General features: G+C 34.3%; 2 protein-coding genes across 5 annotated transcripts; one reads left to right on the plus strand and one right to left on the minus strand.

Moving 5' to 3' along the window:
• Positions 1–302: 302 nt before the first annotated feature.
• Positions 303–9,134, plus strand: LOC112556819 (DDB1- and CUL4-associated factor 17-like). Of its 4 annotated transcripts, none has more exons than XM_025226188.1 (14): positions 303–457; positions 1,151–1,212; positions 1,591–1,632; positions 1,892–1,988; positions 2,908–3,047; positions 3,446–3,617; positions 3,854–3,961; positions 4,326–4,419; positions 4,600–4,736; positions 5,853–5,962; positions 6,192–6,285; positions 7,095–7,172; positions 7,535–7,690; positions 8,036–9,134. In XM_025226188.1, the coding sequence occupies exons 1-14, from the start codon at positions 341–343 to the stop codon at positions 8,330–8,332; spliced, it is 1,704 nt and encodes a 567-aa protein (XP_025081973.1). In that variant the 5' UTR covers positions 303–340; the 3' UTR covers positions 8,333–9,134. The 4 variants fall into 4 exon arrangements, 3 of the variants coding, with proteins under 3 accessions (XP_025081973.1, XP_025081974.1, XP_025081975.1); XM_025226190.1 differs by having other exon boundaries at positions 420–457; positions 1,892–1,944; XR_003097827.1 differs by lacking the exons at positions 7,095–7,172; positions 7,535–7,690; positions 8,036–9,134 and adding exons at positions 6,483–6,603; positions 6,977–7,089.
• A 12-nt stretch (positions 9,135–9,146) lies between these two features.
• Positions 9,147–12,255, minus strand: LOC112556820 (60S ribosome subunit biogenesis protein NIP7 homolog). The gene is given in 6 exon segments (XM_025226191.1): positions 9,147–9,379; positions 9,640–9,780; positions 10,567–10,641; positions 10,643–10,706; positions 10,962–11,048; positions 11,935–12,255. Coding segments are annotated over 6 exon segments (543 nt in total). The 5' UTR covers positions 11,991–12,255; the 3' UTR covers positions 9,147–9,259.
• Positions 12,256–12,571: the final 316 nt, after the last annotated feature.

Here is a 12,571-nt window from a genome sequence, read left to right on the forward strand (position 1 = left end):
AAGGAGGTTAATACAATAAATATTTTGAGTGCACGGAAAATACTAAAAAGGGCGACTGCCTTACTCTATAGTTATTGGCCTCTTTTTTTTTCTAGCTATTATGTAATCAACAAGCAACATTAAGAGCGAAAGATGACAAAATCAAATTAAATAATTTTGATATATCTTTATTCCTCTCTACATACTAGAGTCTTCATATAAAAGTCTGTGCTCCATCCTGTCAGACTATGTCTATTAAGAATCGTTATCATCTATTATCAAAGCGAATCTAGAAAATGTAGCTCTTTTGTGATGAAGTCGTCTTCCACATGGCAGCAGCACGACAAGAGAAAGCATAACAATGAAATCACATAACCTCAGTAACCAAAATGTCCTTTCTACGCTCATATCTAGAGAGTACTATCACAAGGATAATTTAAGAAAAAATCTCAGGGTATTGAAATTGTTAATATGCAAGGTAAAATCGTATTTCCAACTTTCTAATTGTCACTATTATAGTTACGCGAATTGTTAACTCGATCAGTGATCTTTCCTTTTTAAGTAATGAGACATTATTAATAGTAAAATACTTGGTTTTAGTATACAATTTGCATACGTTCTATGAGAAACGGATAAACTAATAAATATATTAGCAAGTCATCAAACACACAACAAATAGCATGTAATATTAAACTATATCACTAAAACTGTCCTTATTGTTGATCGATAAAATACAGTTTAAAATTAATGAAATCACAGGTTAAGTAACGTATATGACACTTTTGCTGATTGTCCTCTTTGGTTTTATAATTTAACTAAAATTAATGGTTGATTACCACAAAAAAATGTTTCACGCGTGCAAGCAGCAAAATAATGTAATGCGTGCTTTTAGTTCAAACTATGCATGTCAATATACACACCAAAACAAAGCACTGTATAAAGTATCATCTAGCAGCTATCTTCAGCATAGACCACAGAAATATTATTTGTATTTTAATGTCAATAGTTTCATGATGCTTCTTGTAAAATATTCTTCAACTTGTCATATTGAGTTTGTGATAGCAGGACACGTAGGTGAGATTTGTGTATTTTAATAAAGGAGCATGCAATCCTTGTTCTGACCACTTTGAATTTGATACAATGAAATATTATGTGTAAGTTCCTTTTGTAGGGAAATTATAGGTTCAAGAAAGTATGGGAAAAGCATTCACATCAACAAATTTTTTGTGAAAGGTAAAGTATATCTGGATTTACAGTATACATGAATTCAAAATCTGTGATATAAAGTGCTAGCTTAGCCTGGTACATTAAAAAAAATATTTACCAATCTCATCCCTCTTTAACTTTTGGCAGCCATTTCAGTGGGTGAGAGGAGTAACTGAACAAAGTTCCTATGTAAAAAAATTCAGATAATACCTTACCTCTTTGTCTGATGGTTGTTGGTGACTACATTTAGGAGATAAAGCAGACACTTTTAAAAAAAAAACAAACCCCAAAGTATCAGAGTACAGAAACAATTGTCTTCTTAGTATCTCTTGATTTATTATCGAGCCAAATTGTTTTTCTCTTTTTTTTCCAATGTTGATTTTGCTTCTAACTTTAATTTTGCAGTTCCTCCATTTTCTTGGAAAACTACACTAAGTGCTTTAGTGGGTGAGTCTGACTTTTTAATGGTAAATGCAATTTCACGAAGAGGATCGTATCACGTCTTGCTACCTGACACTTAAATTATTTATTTTTCATGGACATTGTTTAGGTACAAATAAACACACTTTATATTTTTGCTTTCTTTGCTGTTCCTCTGTCCGTAACCTAGAAAAAAAATCTTTGCTCCTTATGTTAATAAAATAACTACTAGTTCTGAAAATATGTAGAAGCTTTGTGTGCAGTCTGGATTTTCCATCTGTTGCAGATATGGCCTTGATTTGCAACCTGTTCATCGTTTCACATTGCCCCGGCAGCCTGGTACACACAAGATTGTTGATGCAATTCTTAGTTATCCCAGACCAGTGAGATTTTGTTTTAAATATTTTTTTAGAAATGATAAGGAATTGATAATCACACCATGTTTCTCTTGTTCTGTTGTACCATGTGTGAACATGTTTATGACCAAAAAATCATATTTTTTCCCCATTGCATATATTTTCTTTGTTAAGTGGATTCAGGGTTTTCATTATCAAAATGTTTTCAAATAAATAAGGTAATTTGATGATAAACCGTTTATTATTTTCATTGTCTCCTTTCCCATTTTCAGGTCACTTTTTTGTTACTAGTATTAGTAAGGAAACTTGTTGCTTTTCTTAGGTTTAAGCGAAACAAACTACCAATTACCTTTTAACAAATAGACATTTCTTGAATAATGTGCTTGGATATTGCAAATTCACAGTTAAGGTGAACTAGCTTTTCTATCATCTAATTTTTTCCACAAAAGCCTGATTTAAATGAAAAGTATCATAATTATTTTGAGCCATGCAGTGTACTAAGTTGTACATAGTTTCCCTCACTGAGAGGGAGGAGGCTGAAACAGAGAAATATTCTGATTAGTGCCAAATGACAGACTAATGGTGAAAAGCCACTTTAAAAAAACCAACAAAACGAAGAACAGGAAAAAGATCAGAGACATAATTCTCTTTTCTCTTTATTGTTGTTAGCTGATTTTGTGTGAATAGGGCCAAAAAAAGTGGGGAACAGTTTTCAAAACTCTATCAACTATATTGTAAAAGACTTTTGGGAGACTGATCTTATTGAACAAACTAACTGATCTCCATTTGCTGGTCTAATACTTGCTAAATACTGACAAAAGAAGTCTTTATTCCTAATGAGTTTCCAGATTTGAGAATTCTTATTGTTCCTTTATGTTTATTATCTTTATTCAGGTGAAGTTGTAAAATATATAGGTATTATAAATGCATATTTGTGTTATTCCAGACAGACATTGCCTCAGAAGAAACACATGGTTCACAAATGATGGCTGTGACATCAAACAATAAATTACTCATTGTGGATCTTGTTTCTGGTCGTTGCCTGAAGGAAGTACAAGTTCTAGGGTCAAGATATACTCGTCTAAAGTGTGTGCCTCTCCCAGAATTTTATGACCACATAGTGGTTAATTTTGTTTGCACATTTGTGTTTTGTGATTTTTTTTTCCTTTGATTGTGTATGCACCATTTCATTGTACAATGTTTTTCCATAACATAACTTGAAGATTCAGTGTTGTCTGGGCTTTAGAGACTATTCAGCAGTCATTTATTTTTTGTAATAAAATAATGAAGATCACAGCAAATTTGAATCCAGTGCTTCTAAGTTCTCTAATGTGTGTTTTTAATAATTTAGGTGCATCAAAGTTAGGAAAAGCTTGCAGGAGTTTGGGAACAGGAAGTGTTTTAATTCAAAAGCAGCTGGCCCTGTAAATAGACTGAGCCACATTGTATGACATAACTAATGTATCTTCCACATTTTTCCTCAGGAGTATAAATTGGGCAGAGCACGAAGAAAAAGTTGTTCTGTCCACAACACGTTGTCAAAAGCAAATGGATGAACTGGGCTCAAGAGCAGCTGTCATGGATACTTTGAAAATATTGGCTGTGTTCAACACTATGCCACTAGAATTTGAATGCATGTTTGAAGTGAAAAAACGGGTTAGTCTGTCACAGTTGAAGTAGTGTGTGATTCGGTCATTCATGTATGTGTGTGTATGTGTGAGAAAGAGATCACTGAATGCGCTTGTATGTGGTCAGGATGTTTCTGTAAAACTACTATAGCTTAATTCTTTTTTGTTATAGGAACAAAACTATATTCTATAGATTGAAAGTCAAACAGACTCACATGGAACCAGGACAATTCTCGCATACGTTTCTGCTGGCTCTTTTCGCAGGTATTTGGTTCTGATACAGTGGATGCTATCATGTCCCAAGGCCATCTTATAACTATGCACCAATCACGCCTTGTTCGAATGTACGACTTGCAGGATCTTCTACCTAAAGTTTGTGTTTTTCTTGAATTGCAGTTCTATTTGTTGAATTTGCTTTGAACAGAATTATAATGATGCAAATAGCTAGCTGAAAGTTCAGGATCATCAGCAGGCAGGTTAATGAAACAATTTGTAAGGTTTTAGTTTGTAGTGTATACAGCCAGAGGAAGACCATTTGCAGACAACACGAAAAATCTAAACATTCCATAGTTTTTAGCAGTTAGTGTTTGCAACTAGGTACTAAATTCATATAATTATAACTAGTCTCTTTTTTTCCCCCTTCAGATTTGAAGTGTTTGAGTGAGATATTTGACACCGTTGCCTTAAGATTTTTGCAATGGAAAGGTAACTAACATGTTTACTTATTATTTTGTAGGCCAAGCCGGTGAAGTTGTTTGACTCAGCATATAGTCCTGGAACTTTCCATGGTCAGGCACCCACTCCTCTGCCCATCAATCTTGTTATTTCAGGTTTGCAAAATTGATATTTATTTAGATTTTGATGAACATAAAGATTTGTATTTGAGGTTGGGTATTGTATGTGTGTGTTGGGGGATAAAGTAAGTATTTATCTTTAACAAATGTATACGCAGTATGCATGCTTGTGTTTGTGTATGTTTGTTTCTGACAGTTTCTAATTATTGTGAGCAGAACTGCCTCCTTGCCTTTTTGAAGTGGCCTGTTCGGAGCACAATGTACAGATAGGAGGATTTCCCTGGCATTATCTCATTTCCCCTCCAGGAAGGGCTGGTACCTTTAATGTGTACTCAGTGGACACTGGTTCCTTGGTTTGTATGTCCGAAATGTTTTGCAGTATAAAGTGATAAAGTAAATAGTAGTCCTGAGTCTTTACAGTCATTGAGGAGTAAGGTGTTAAGATACCTCACATATCTTGGAACCAGCCTTTTGTGAAGGTAGTACCAGTCTCCTCACCCTTGTTACTTTACCTTTGCTATCTCTCTAAGGAATCAGAATCTACAGCTGGGCCAACTGGGGAAGTACACTGCATCACATGGTTATTGAATTAGCTAATGTGCATGCCTTTAGGTTCAGACAACTTACTCTATTTACTAGGCTGTACCTTTGTCTAGACTGTACTCCAGTATTCAACATTATTTCTAGCAAGTAATAAAGATTATATATCAGTTGCAAATGTTACAGCTATTTCAAATTGAATATCATAAAATGATGATCTTCATTTCATATGATGATGGTGCATGACCATATATTGACCATATATATAGCTCTTTGTTTTCTACCATTGCCATATTTTCTGCAGATTTCTCTCACAACCACCTTCAGATGGGGCTATCGAACACTCCCTTCCCCTTAGGATTGGTGGATTGCCTCTGTGCAATTTTACCTCACCACTACTCCCACAAAACTGATAATGAAAATAATTCAGTACAGTCCCTATTGAAGGCACAGTTATCAGTGAATTGTGCCGCTATAAAAAGCTACCAATGTTTACAACTTTATAAGCTTGTATTCTAATGCACTAAAGACCAGTCACTCAAACATAATGTCTACCTCTGGTGTGTATAAATATGCATACAAATCGTACAGTGCACGCTATTTTTCAGACAGTGGAACTAAAACCATACATCAATATGATCTTAACTGTAGTTCATGGATAATATTTTTACTTTTGCAGTCACATTTTCTCCCATGTCTTGGGTTTTTCCAAACATCTACACTTTCCTCAATGCCTGTTTACTTGTTCAGTTAAAAGCAAATTATTTAAAGACACTGCATGCAGGCATAGCGTATTGTTCTTGAAAGAGCCGTGGAGATAAATAAATTTATGTGCATACTTCATTGCTATTGAAGAAGTAAATGAACGCCATCACTCTGTCTTTCACAGACACTCTTCATAAAAACACCAGTGTCTTTTCTCCGTGCAGGCAAAAAATGGACATCTGGATTCTAACAATGATTGTCTTGAAATGGACAGAGCTTCCTTTCATGGGGATGAATCTGGCCGAATTATTCACATTAGTGCTGAAAACGTCAGGTAAAAAATTCTGATGATGGTTGTCATTTATTGCATGTCAATAACAGTACAAAATTTTATTACATTTTCCAGTTTTTCATTAAGATAATTCAATGGCTACATGAGTTGTCTGGTCTTCGGTGGGGTTTATTTTCTGATTATTTAAAATATATAATTGTTTTCTAGTTCAAAAGACATTCTGTTATGAGAAAGATGCAAATAAAACTGTTGTGTTGGCTTTTGTTGGCAGTGTGTACTACCTGAAACATGACAGCAGCCTTAATTGTAATGCCTTAATGCAAGCTTTCATCATCAGACTCCAGGATCAAAAGCCCTCACTCATGGTAAAGTGTCATTTTGTCTTTTTATTTAGCAAAGCTATTGGTTTGAGTACTTTACTGCTGGCTCTCATGGCATGGTAAAATCAAGTAGCTGCTTACATGCTTGTTATAGCATGTTGGTCAATACTATAAAGCACATAATACTTAAAGGGAAATCACAACCTTTGAAGAGCCTCTCTAAGGGTAATCATGTTTTGCAGGACTTCCAGTTCTGTTTTACCACTGGACGGAATTCACTGACATTCTTTAACCTGTTCATTTAAAACTTCTTTGAGCTGCTTTCTTAAAATTCACTTCAGGACTCAGCTGTCAAACCCAAAGGTGCTTCTTTTTTTACTTTTTTTTTTTCAGGAAGAAACAAAAATGCTGATTTTGCTGAACCTTTAAATGTTTTCTCTTGTTTCAGCAAAATTCGACATGATTTTGAAAATCTTAATGCTAGTCTATGAGCAAACACTGATGAGGAAATTAAAAATTGTTTGCTGACTTTTATATCATAAGTTGCATGCATTCATATGCTAGGTAACTAACAGTGGCTCTGCTCAGAGTGAGGATTTGGAATTTCCTGTTGTGTTTTTTTAATGTTGAGTCATGCACATCCCTCATATCACTGCCTGTTATAACATTCCCTGAAATACTTGACTCCAATGAAAAAAAAAAATACCAATTTCCTGTACATTTTTTGATATGGCAGAATTATTGTGAGCAGAGGATTAATAGGAGAGCAAGTGCGCACCTGAATGTAGACTGGTGGTCTACTTAAATGGTTCATTTAAATCATATTGAGAAGGGTACCACTTAACTTTGTCCAGTGTCCAACAACAGCCTCTGGCCGGAAGATTAAGCGACGTTTCACAGCAGATGAAATATTTGGAAGCGATATCTGCCTAGTGAGTATTCATTACCAATGTCTAAATAAGAAAGAAATCATTTTCTTTTAGGTCAAATTGTGTTGAATAATATTAATGGATGTATATGTACATCTGTGAACCTATTTAGGTGTGCATGAATTTTGCATACTATTCAGTTTTCTTTTTGTTGTTTATATCTTTTAGACATTTACAGTTCAGTTTCTTACATATCCACCGAATGAATATGGTATTTTTACTGAGATACAGAACCGGAATAGGTCAGTTAATATTTGACTTTTCCCCACTCAAAGTTTTCTGATCGAATTGACTATTCAGTATTAATAAGCCAGAAATAATCTCATTCTTGGGTGTTTTTGCATTTTCTGTCTTTTTTACCACAGACAATTCATGAGGTAGATTATGAAGATGAACTAGATGTTATGGTGATATGTTCCACCATCCACCAGTCTGATTCACTGTGTGGCAAAGTAGGATTTTATGACAATGCCACAGGCCATCATTTAACATCCTTCAATTTGGATGAACCATGGTGTGATGTAAGTTGCATTCTAGAAAAATTAGATTACATGCAAGCAGAAAATGTCCAGTCTTATTTATTAACATTCATTTTGAAAAACTGTTAGAGTGAAATGTTTACTCACAGATACTAAAGAAATTCACAGAATCCAATAGTCTGATTTTGATTTCCCTTCCTGTTTCTGATATTTAGATCCAAAGTGGTATCCATATGGCACCAAAAAAAAAAAAAAACCAAACCCACATTGTGTGAGCCATTATCCCCCTTCAGATGCACATATATGGTGGTGAGAGTTCAAATTCAAAAGAATTTAAAATTCTACTAACACAAATAGTATACACATGGCATATTTCTCGTTTTGCAGTACATGGAACACAGCATAAACATGGATTTGGATACTATTGTCCACTTGGTAAAATCTACACAGGGGAAGTTTGCATGTCAGGTTTATCGTTTAGCAGAAGCCATTGCAGATGATGACCTCATAAAAGTGATGGTCCAAAAAAAGGGTCAGGTAAAGGGAAGAGGCAGAATGGGAAAGAACCACAAACTAGAGCTTCCCGCAGCAGAAGACAGCAATTCTTGCTGTGAAGACGGTGACCACATAAATAAAGAGGAAGTTTGTTACTGTTTTATTTTGAATGCGTGCAGCTATCATTGACACTTTTGAAATTGTCATGTCCTTAGATGATTTCACCTCTTATTATTGAGGTGTTTTCAGTGTTAAGTGACACTGAGAGAAATATTTTTTGATAAGTTTACTAAACAGTCATATTTTAAGGACATTTTCATTCCTTTCATTCATCCAAGAGATTTTAGTGATCATGTAGAGGGCAATAGTGCTAGTTCTACATCATATCAGCTCATTGTTTGTGTATTTGTGATGTTATTAGCAACAAAAGTTGTCACTTTGATTTGTATGGCATGGTTTGGATACAATTTTTGCACACAAGTGTTTAGCGACCACTGAATGATTTAGAAATTGCATACATTGATCTTGTTTTGGCAAAACTGCCATCTGTATATCTAAGTTTAAACATGAACAAAATTTTAGCAGGATGACATATTGGCAGTCACATGTCCCTTATCTAAAATAAATCCAAATGTTGAGCTTTCCTATAAATCACATAGAACGTTTATATGCCTTTAATAAGTGCATGTTTTTAAACAGACGATGATAGCTTTTGTGTTGGTTCTTTAATCTCTTGAAGCAATGTTTCTGGCTCAGTGGTTGGTATTTGTAGGATAAATACAGCTGATGTACAGAACTATCCTATGCATAAGTGCTTATGGGATATTAGCAATAAATTTTGTATCTGATTGTGCCAGAGAAGAGTGATTTCAGCCCAACTGGCTGTTAGTGATTTGCACAGTATATGCATGCAAGCATAAATGATAATGCAATGTGTATGTGTATCTTTTGGTCTGGATATTTTAATAAAACTCGTTTGTACAAAAAAAAACAGAACACAATGTTGAATGGTTTTGTTGGGTTTTTTTTTCCTCACCATCCATTCTTATGCTGCCAAACTCTCACCCACACAGACTTACTACTAAACACATTCTCTCACTCACACATCATAGCAAATTATATCAGTGACTCTTCATTGCGAATATATTCTCCAACGTCTGCTTGATGAAATGTGACTATTGTCGTTGGGTCTGCATGTCTGCATTCTTGAGTTGACTTGGCAGCAACACCAAAACCCTAAAGATAATAATATAGTAAGATAGATGTTTCAATACTGAACAAGTACCAAAAAAACCTGTGAAACAAAATATTGAGAGTGTCACAAAGTAGTAATAAATATGATTATGAACTGTTTCTAAAGAAAATCTCCTGAAATATGATTTACTCATCTTTCTTGGTTGGTGGAAATATAGTTTGCCAATTAAATGGGAACAAGAACTTTATATGTTGGCTCACGAATCATTTTCATGATGTGCAAAAGAAATTGATAATCTTACCAATGGCACATCACTCATGCTGTAGACTACAACTCCCTGGTATTTTGCTGTTCCCTCAGTAATCCGTCCGAGTCCGCTTTTCATCACATGACACCCATACAGAAATTGCTGTTCAGCAGATGGCTTTAGCCAAACCTTGTACTAAATCAAAGAGCAAAATTATATTTCATAAATTTTTCTTTTTGGAAAGTTCTTTGTAGCCAAGAGATCTGTTTAAGCCACTTCCTAGGGAATCTTTGGACAAAACGTATGGCTTTAACTGAAATGTTTCACAGCGAATCAAATGTGCGCATGTGTGGAGACTTACAGGATAAGATGGTTCTAAGAGCTAAATTTATAACATTAATGATAAGTCAGCATTTCCCCATACATAAAAATGAGAAACAAAACCATTTAAAGAAAATTTGCTAAGGTGTCGGGAAATGTGAATGATATGGAGTCCAAAAATATAAGAGATCTCAGCATGCAAGACAATTAGCAATAAACCAGACATAAAAGCTAACATTGTGCCATGGTTATAAATTACCAGTGACAAAACCTCAGCTTTAATTTATTTGCTATCAGATAATTTTAACCAGGTTTATGCCTGAACATTCCATCCTAGCTAGAAATGGTATAGTAACAGCAAATTACCTCCACAGTATAAAGTTTATTATCTTTGTATTTTAAAACAAAAATTGCCTATTTAACAGGACATTTCACTTAGAATCAAAATGCATTTAACGCCAATGTCACTTGACATTGTAGATATGATGTAAAACTTCAATATACATATGGAACAAAAGCATATTTGACTGAAAACTATTTGCCATAAGAAATCACTTGAGTAACAATACTACCATGAAATTCATGTCAACACTAGCCCTTCCACTACGACAGAAATCATCAAAGCTATCAAAAGCATGAAATAAAAAAATATCCACCAACCTTTGCATATGGGGCTAGGTAATCCAAAGCTGTGACATGAAGTCTGAACTTCCGGGATTTTGTGAACTTGCCAAAAGCATGTTCCAAACGAGAGCAGATTTTCTTTTGCCACGGTACAAGCTTTTCTCATTAGTTCCTCACTGGAAATATTTGTAGTGATTTTAACAAAAATTTAGACACTTGAAATTTTGGGAAGCTGAGATGGGATCAGTACACATGCTTTGCATACATGGGAGACTGCTTGAACTTAGCAATTTTTTCATTATAATTCAAAGCAAAAGACACCACAGCATAAATAATAACTATGTATTTCATACAAACTTTTAAATAAAAGTACACCAGAAACTTTTTCAACATTAATCATACTACACTGACAATACAAAATATGTCCTTACTTGACATAGTAAATTCTTTCTTTATGAAGGCGAAAACAGTATGCTCCATCTTGTCGATCAATCAAGAGTCTGATGTTATCACCAATACTGAATAACACATCAAAGAAAGTGTGGTATAAGACTGAGAAGAGATGCAAAATAACTTGCAGGGATAAAGTGACGCAGCTATAACATGCAATTTTTAATCCTTCAAGAGATGAAAAGGTCTTCACACAGCAGTTCTATTTCTGATACAGTTGAAGCTTATCCTTGGTTCTCTTTTATATAAAAATAAGACAGTTAAACTTGCCAAGATAATTTAAGTTCCAAACAAACAAGCAAACAGATAGAGCGTCCGTCATCAAGAGGAAAAAAATTAAAGTATGACAGTAATTAATCTTTATTGTCTGTATTAAGCACAAGACCAGAACAGAATTTGTCTTTGCCTTGAAATGCCCTTTGGGATAAATAAAGTATTATCACAAAAGACAGCAATATGAATGAAATAATGCTAACAATACAAAATAATCCTAGGAATCTGTTAATTATTGAGGATAGTAATGGCTTCCAGTATGAAGGACCTCTTGCGTGCATTCTCATGCACATGGTACTTTTATCTATAAAACTAGATTACTGTTGACTTCCAGATTAAGTAGGCACTTTGCAAGATGTGATTAGTGTTAAAAGTGCTTAATAAGTCTATGTACAGCAAACAGTAATGTACCTTTGGAAAATAAAGTGTATATAGATATTAGTGGAAAAAGTACAAAGACAAGCTGAAAATTACTTGTGGAATGTAAAGATATGTCTTATTCCAGGAGTCTGAAATATTCTTCATAGGGAAAGAAAATCTTGTCATCGTGCCTGGGCAATATTTACCAGAAAGAAATTATCGTCTTTGGTGTGTTTTTGTCTTTAGCTTAAGAAATTTTTACGTAATATAATATATACATATTGCGTTGTTACTATGATACAGAAAGACAAAAATACATACTATTTAGACAGCTTCTCAAAAAACAATGTAGTTTCCTCCTCTGTTAGGGGCCTCATCTTTTAACACGTGTGGAGGGAATAACGTTAGTTGCCTCCCTTGACCAACTCGCTGCGGGTTTAGCCCCTATTTATAGTGTTTGGTATAATAAGAGAAGCTAGTGGTGGAGGGGCTAAAAAGAAGAGTTTGTATACACCTATTCGATATGTCATACATGCATAAGACCATACAAGCACGAACTAATATCCCTATACACGTCTGATATACAAGTAACGAGGACTGATAAATCAACAATCCGTCCCTAAATCTCCATTGTAATTAGCATTTTAAAAAATGATCCGTAATTTTACTTAAATTATCACACAATGACTTATTATTTAAGTTGAAAACCAGTTTAATGATTACATGTCGAATTTATTATTGTTTGGCGATTCTTAAAATAGAACACAGTAATGTATCATGTGAGTCGTGACGTCAGAACAAAAATAACAACAATTTGTATTAGTCCGCTTTGTTTCTAAACGTCGCGTACTGTCAAACAGTAACAGTTTTGTACTTTTAGCTCAAAAAAGTGTAAAAGATTTGTTATATTGTGCATAAAGTATGTGTTCTTTATACATAATTTACTCTTTTCTCTCGC

This window comes from Pomacea canaliculata, linkage group LG2, assembly GCF_003073045.1.
Source record: "Pomacea canaliculata isolate SZHN2017 linkage group LG2, ASM307304v1, whole genome shotgun sequence".
NCBI lineage: Eukaryota > Metazoa > Mollusca > Gastropoda > Architaenioglossa > Ampullariidae > Pomacea > Pomacea canaliculata.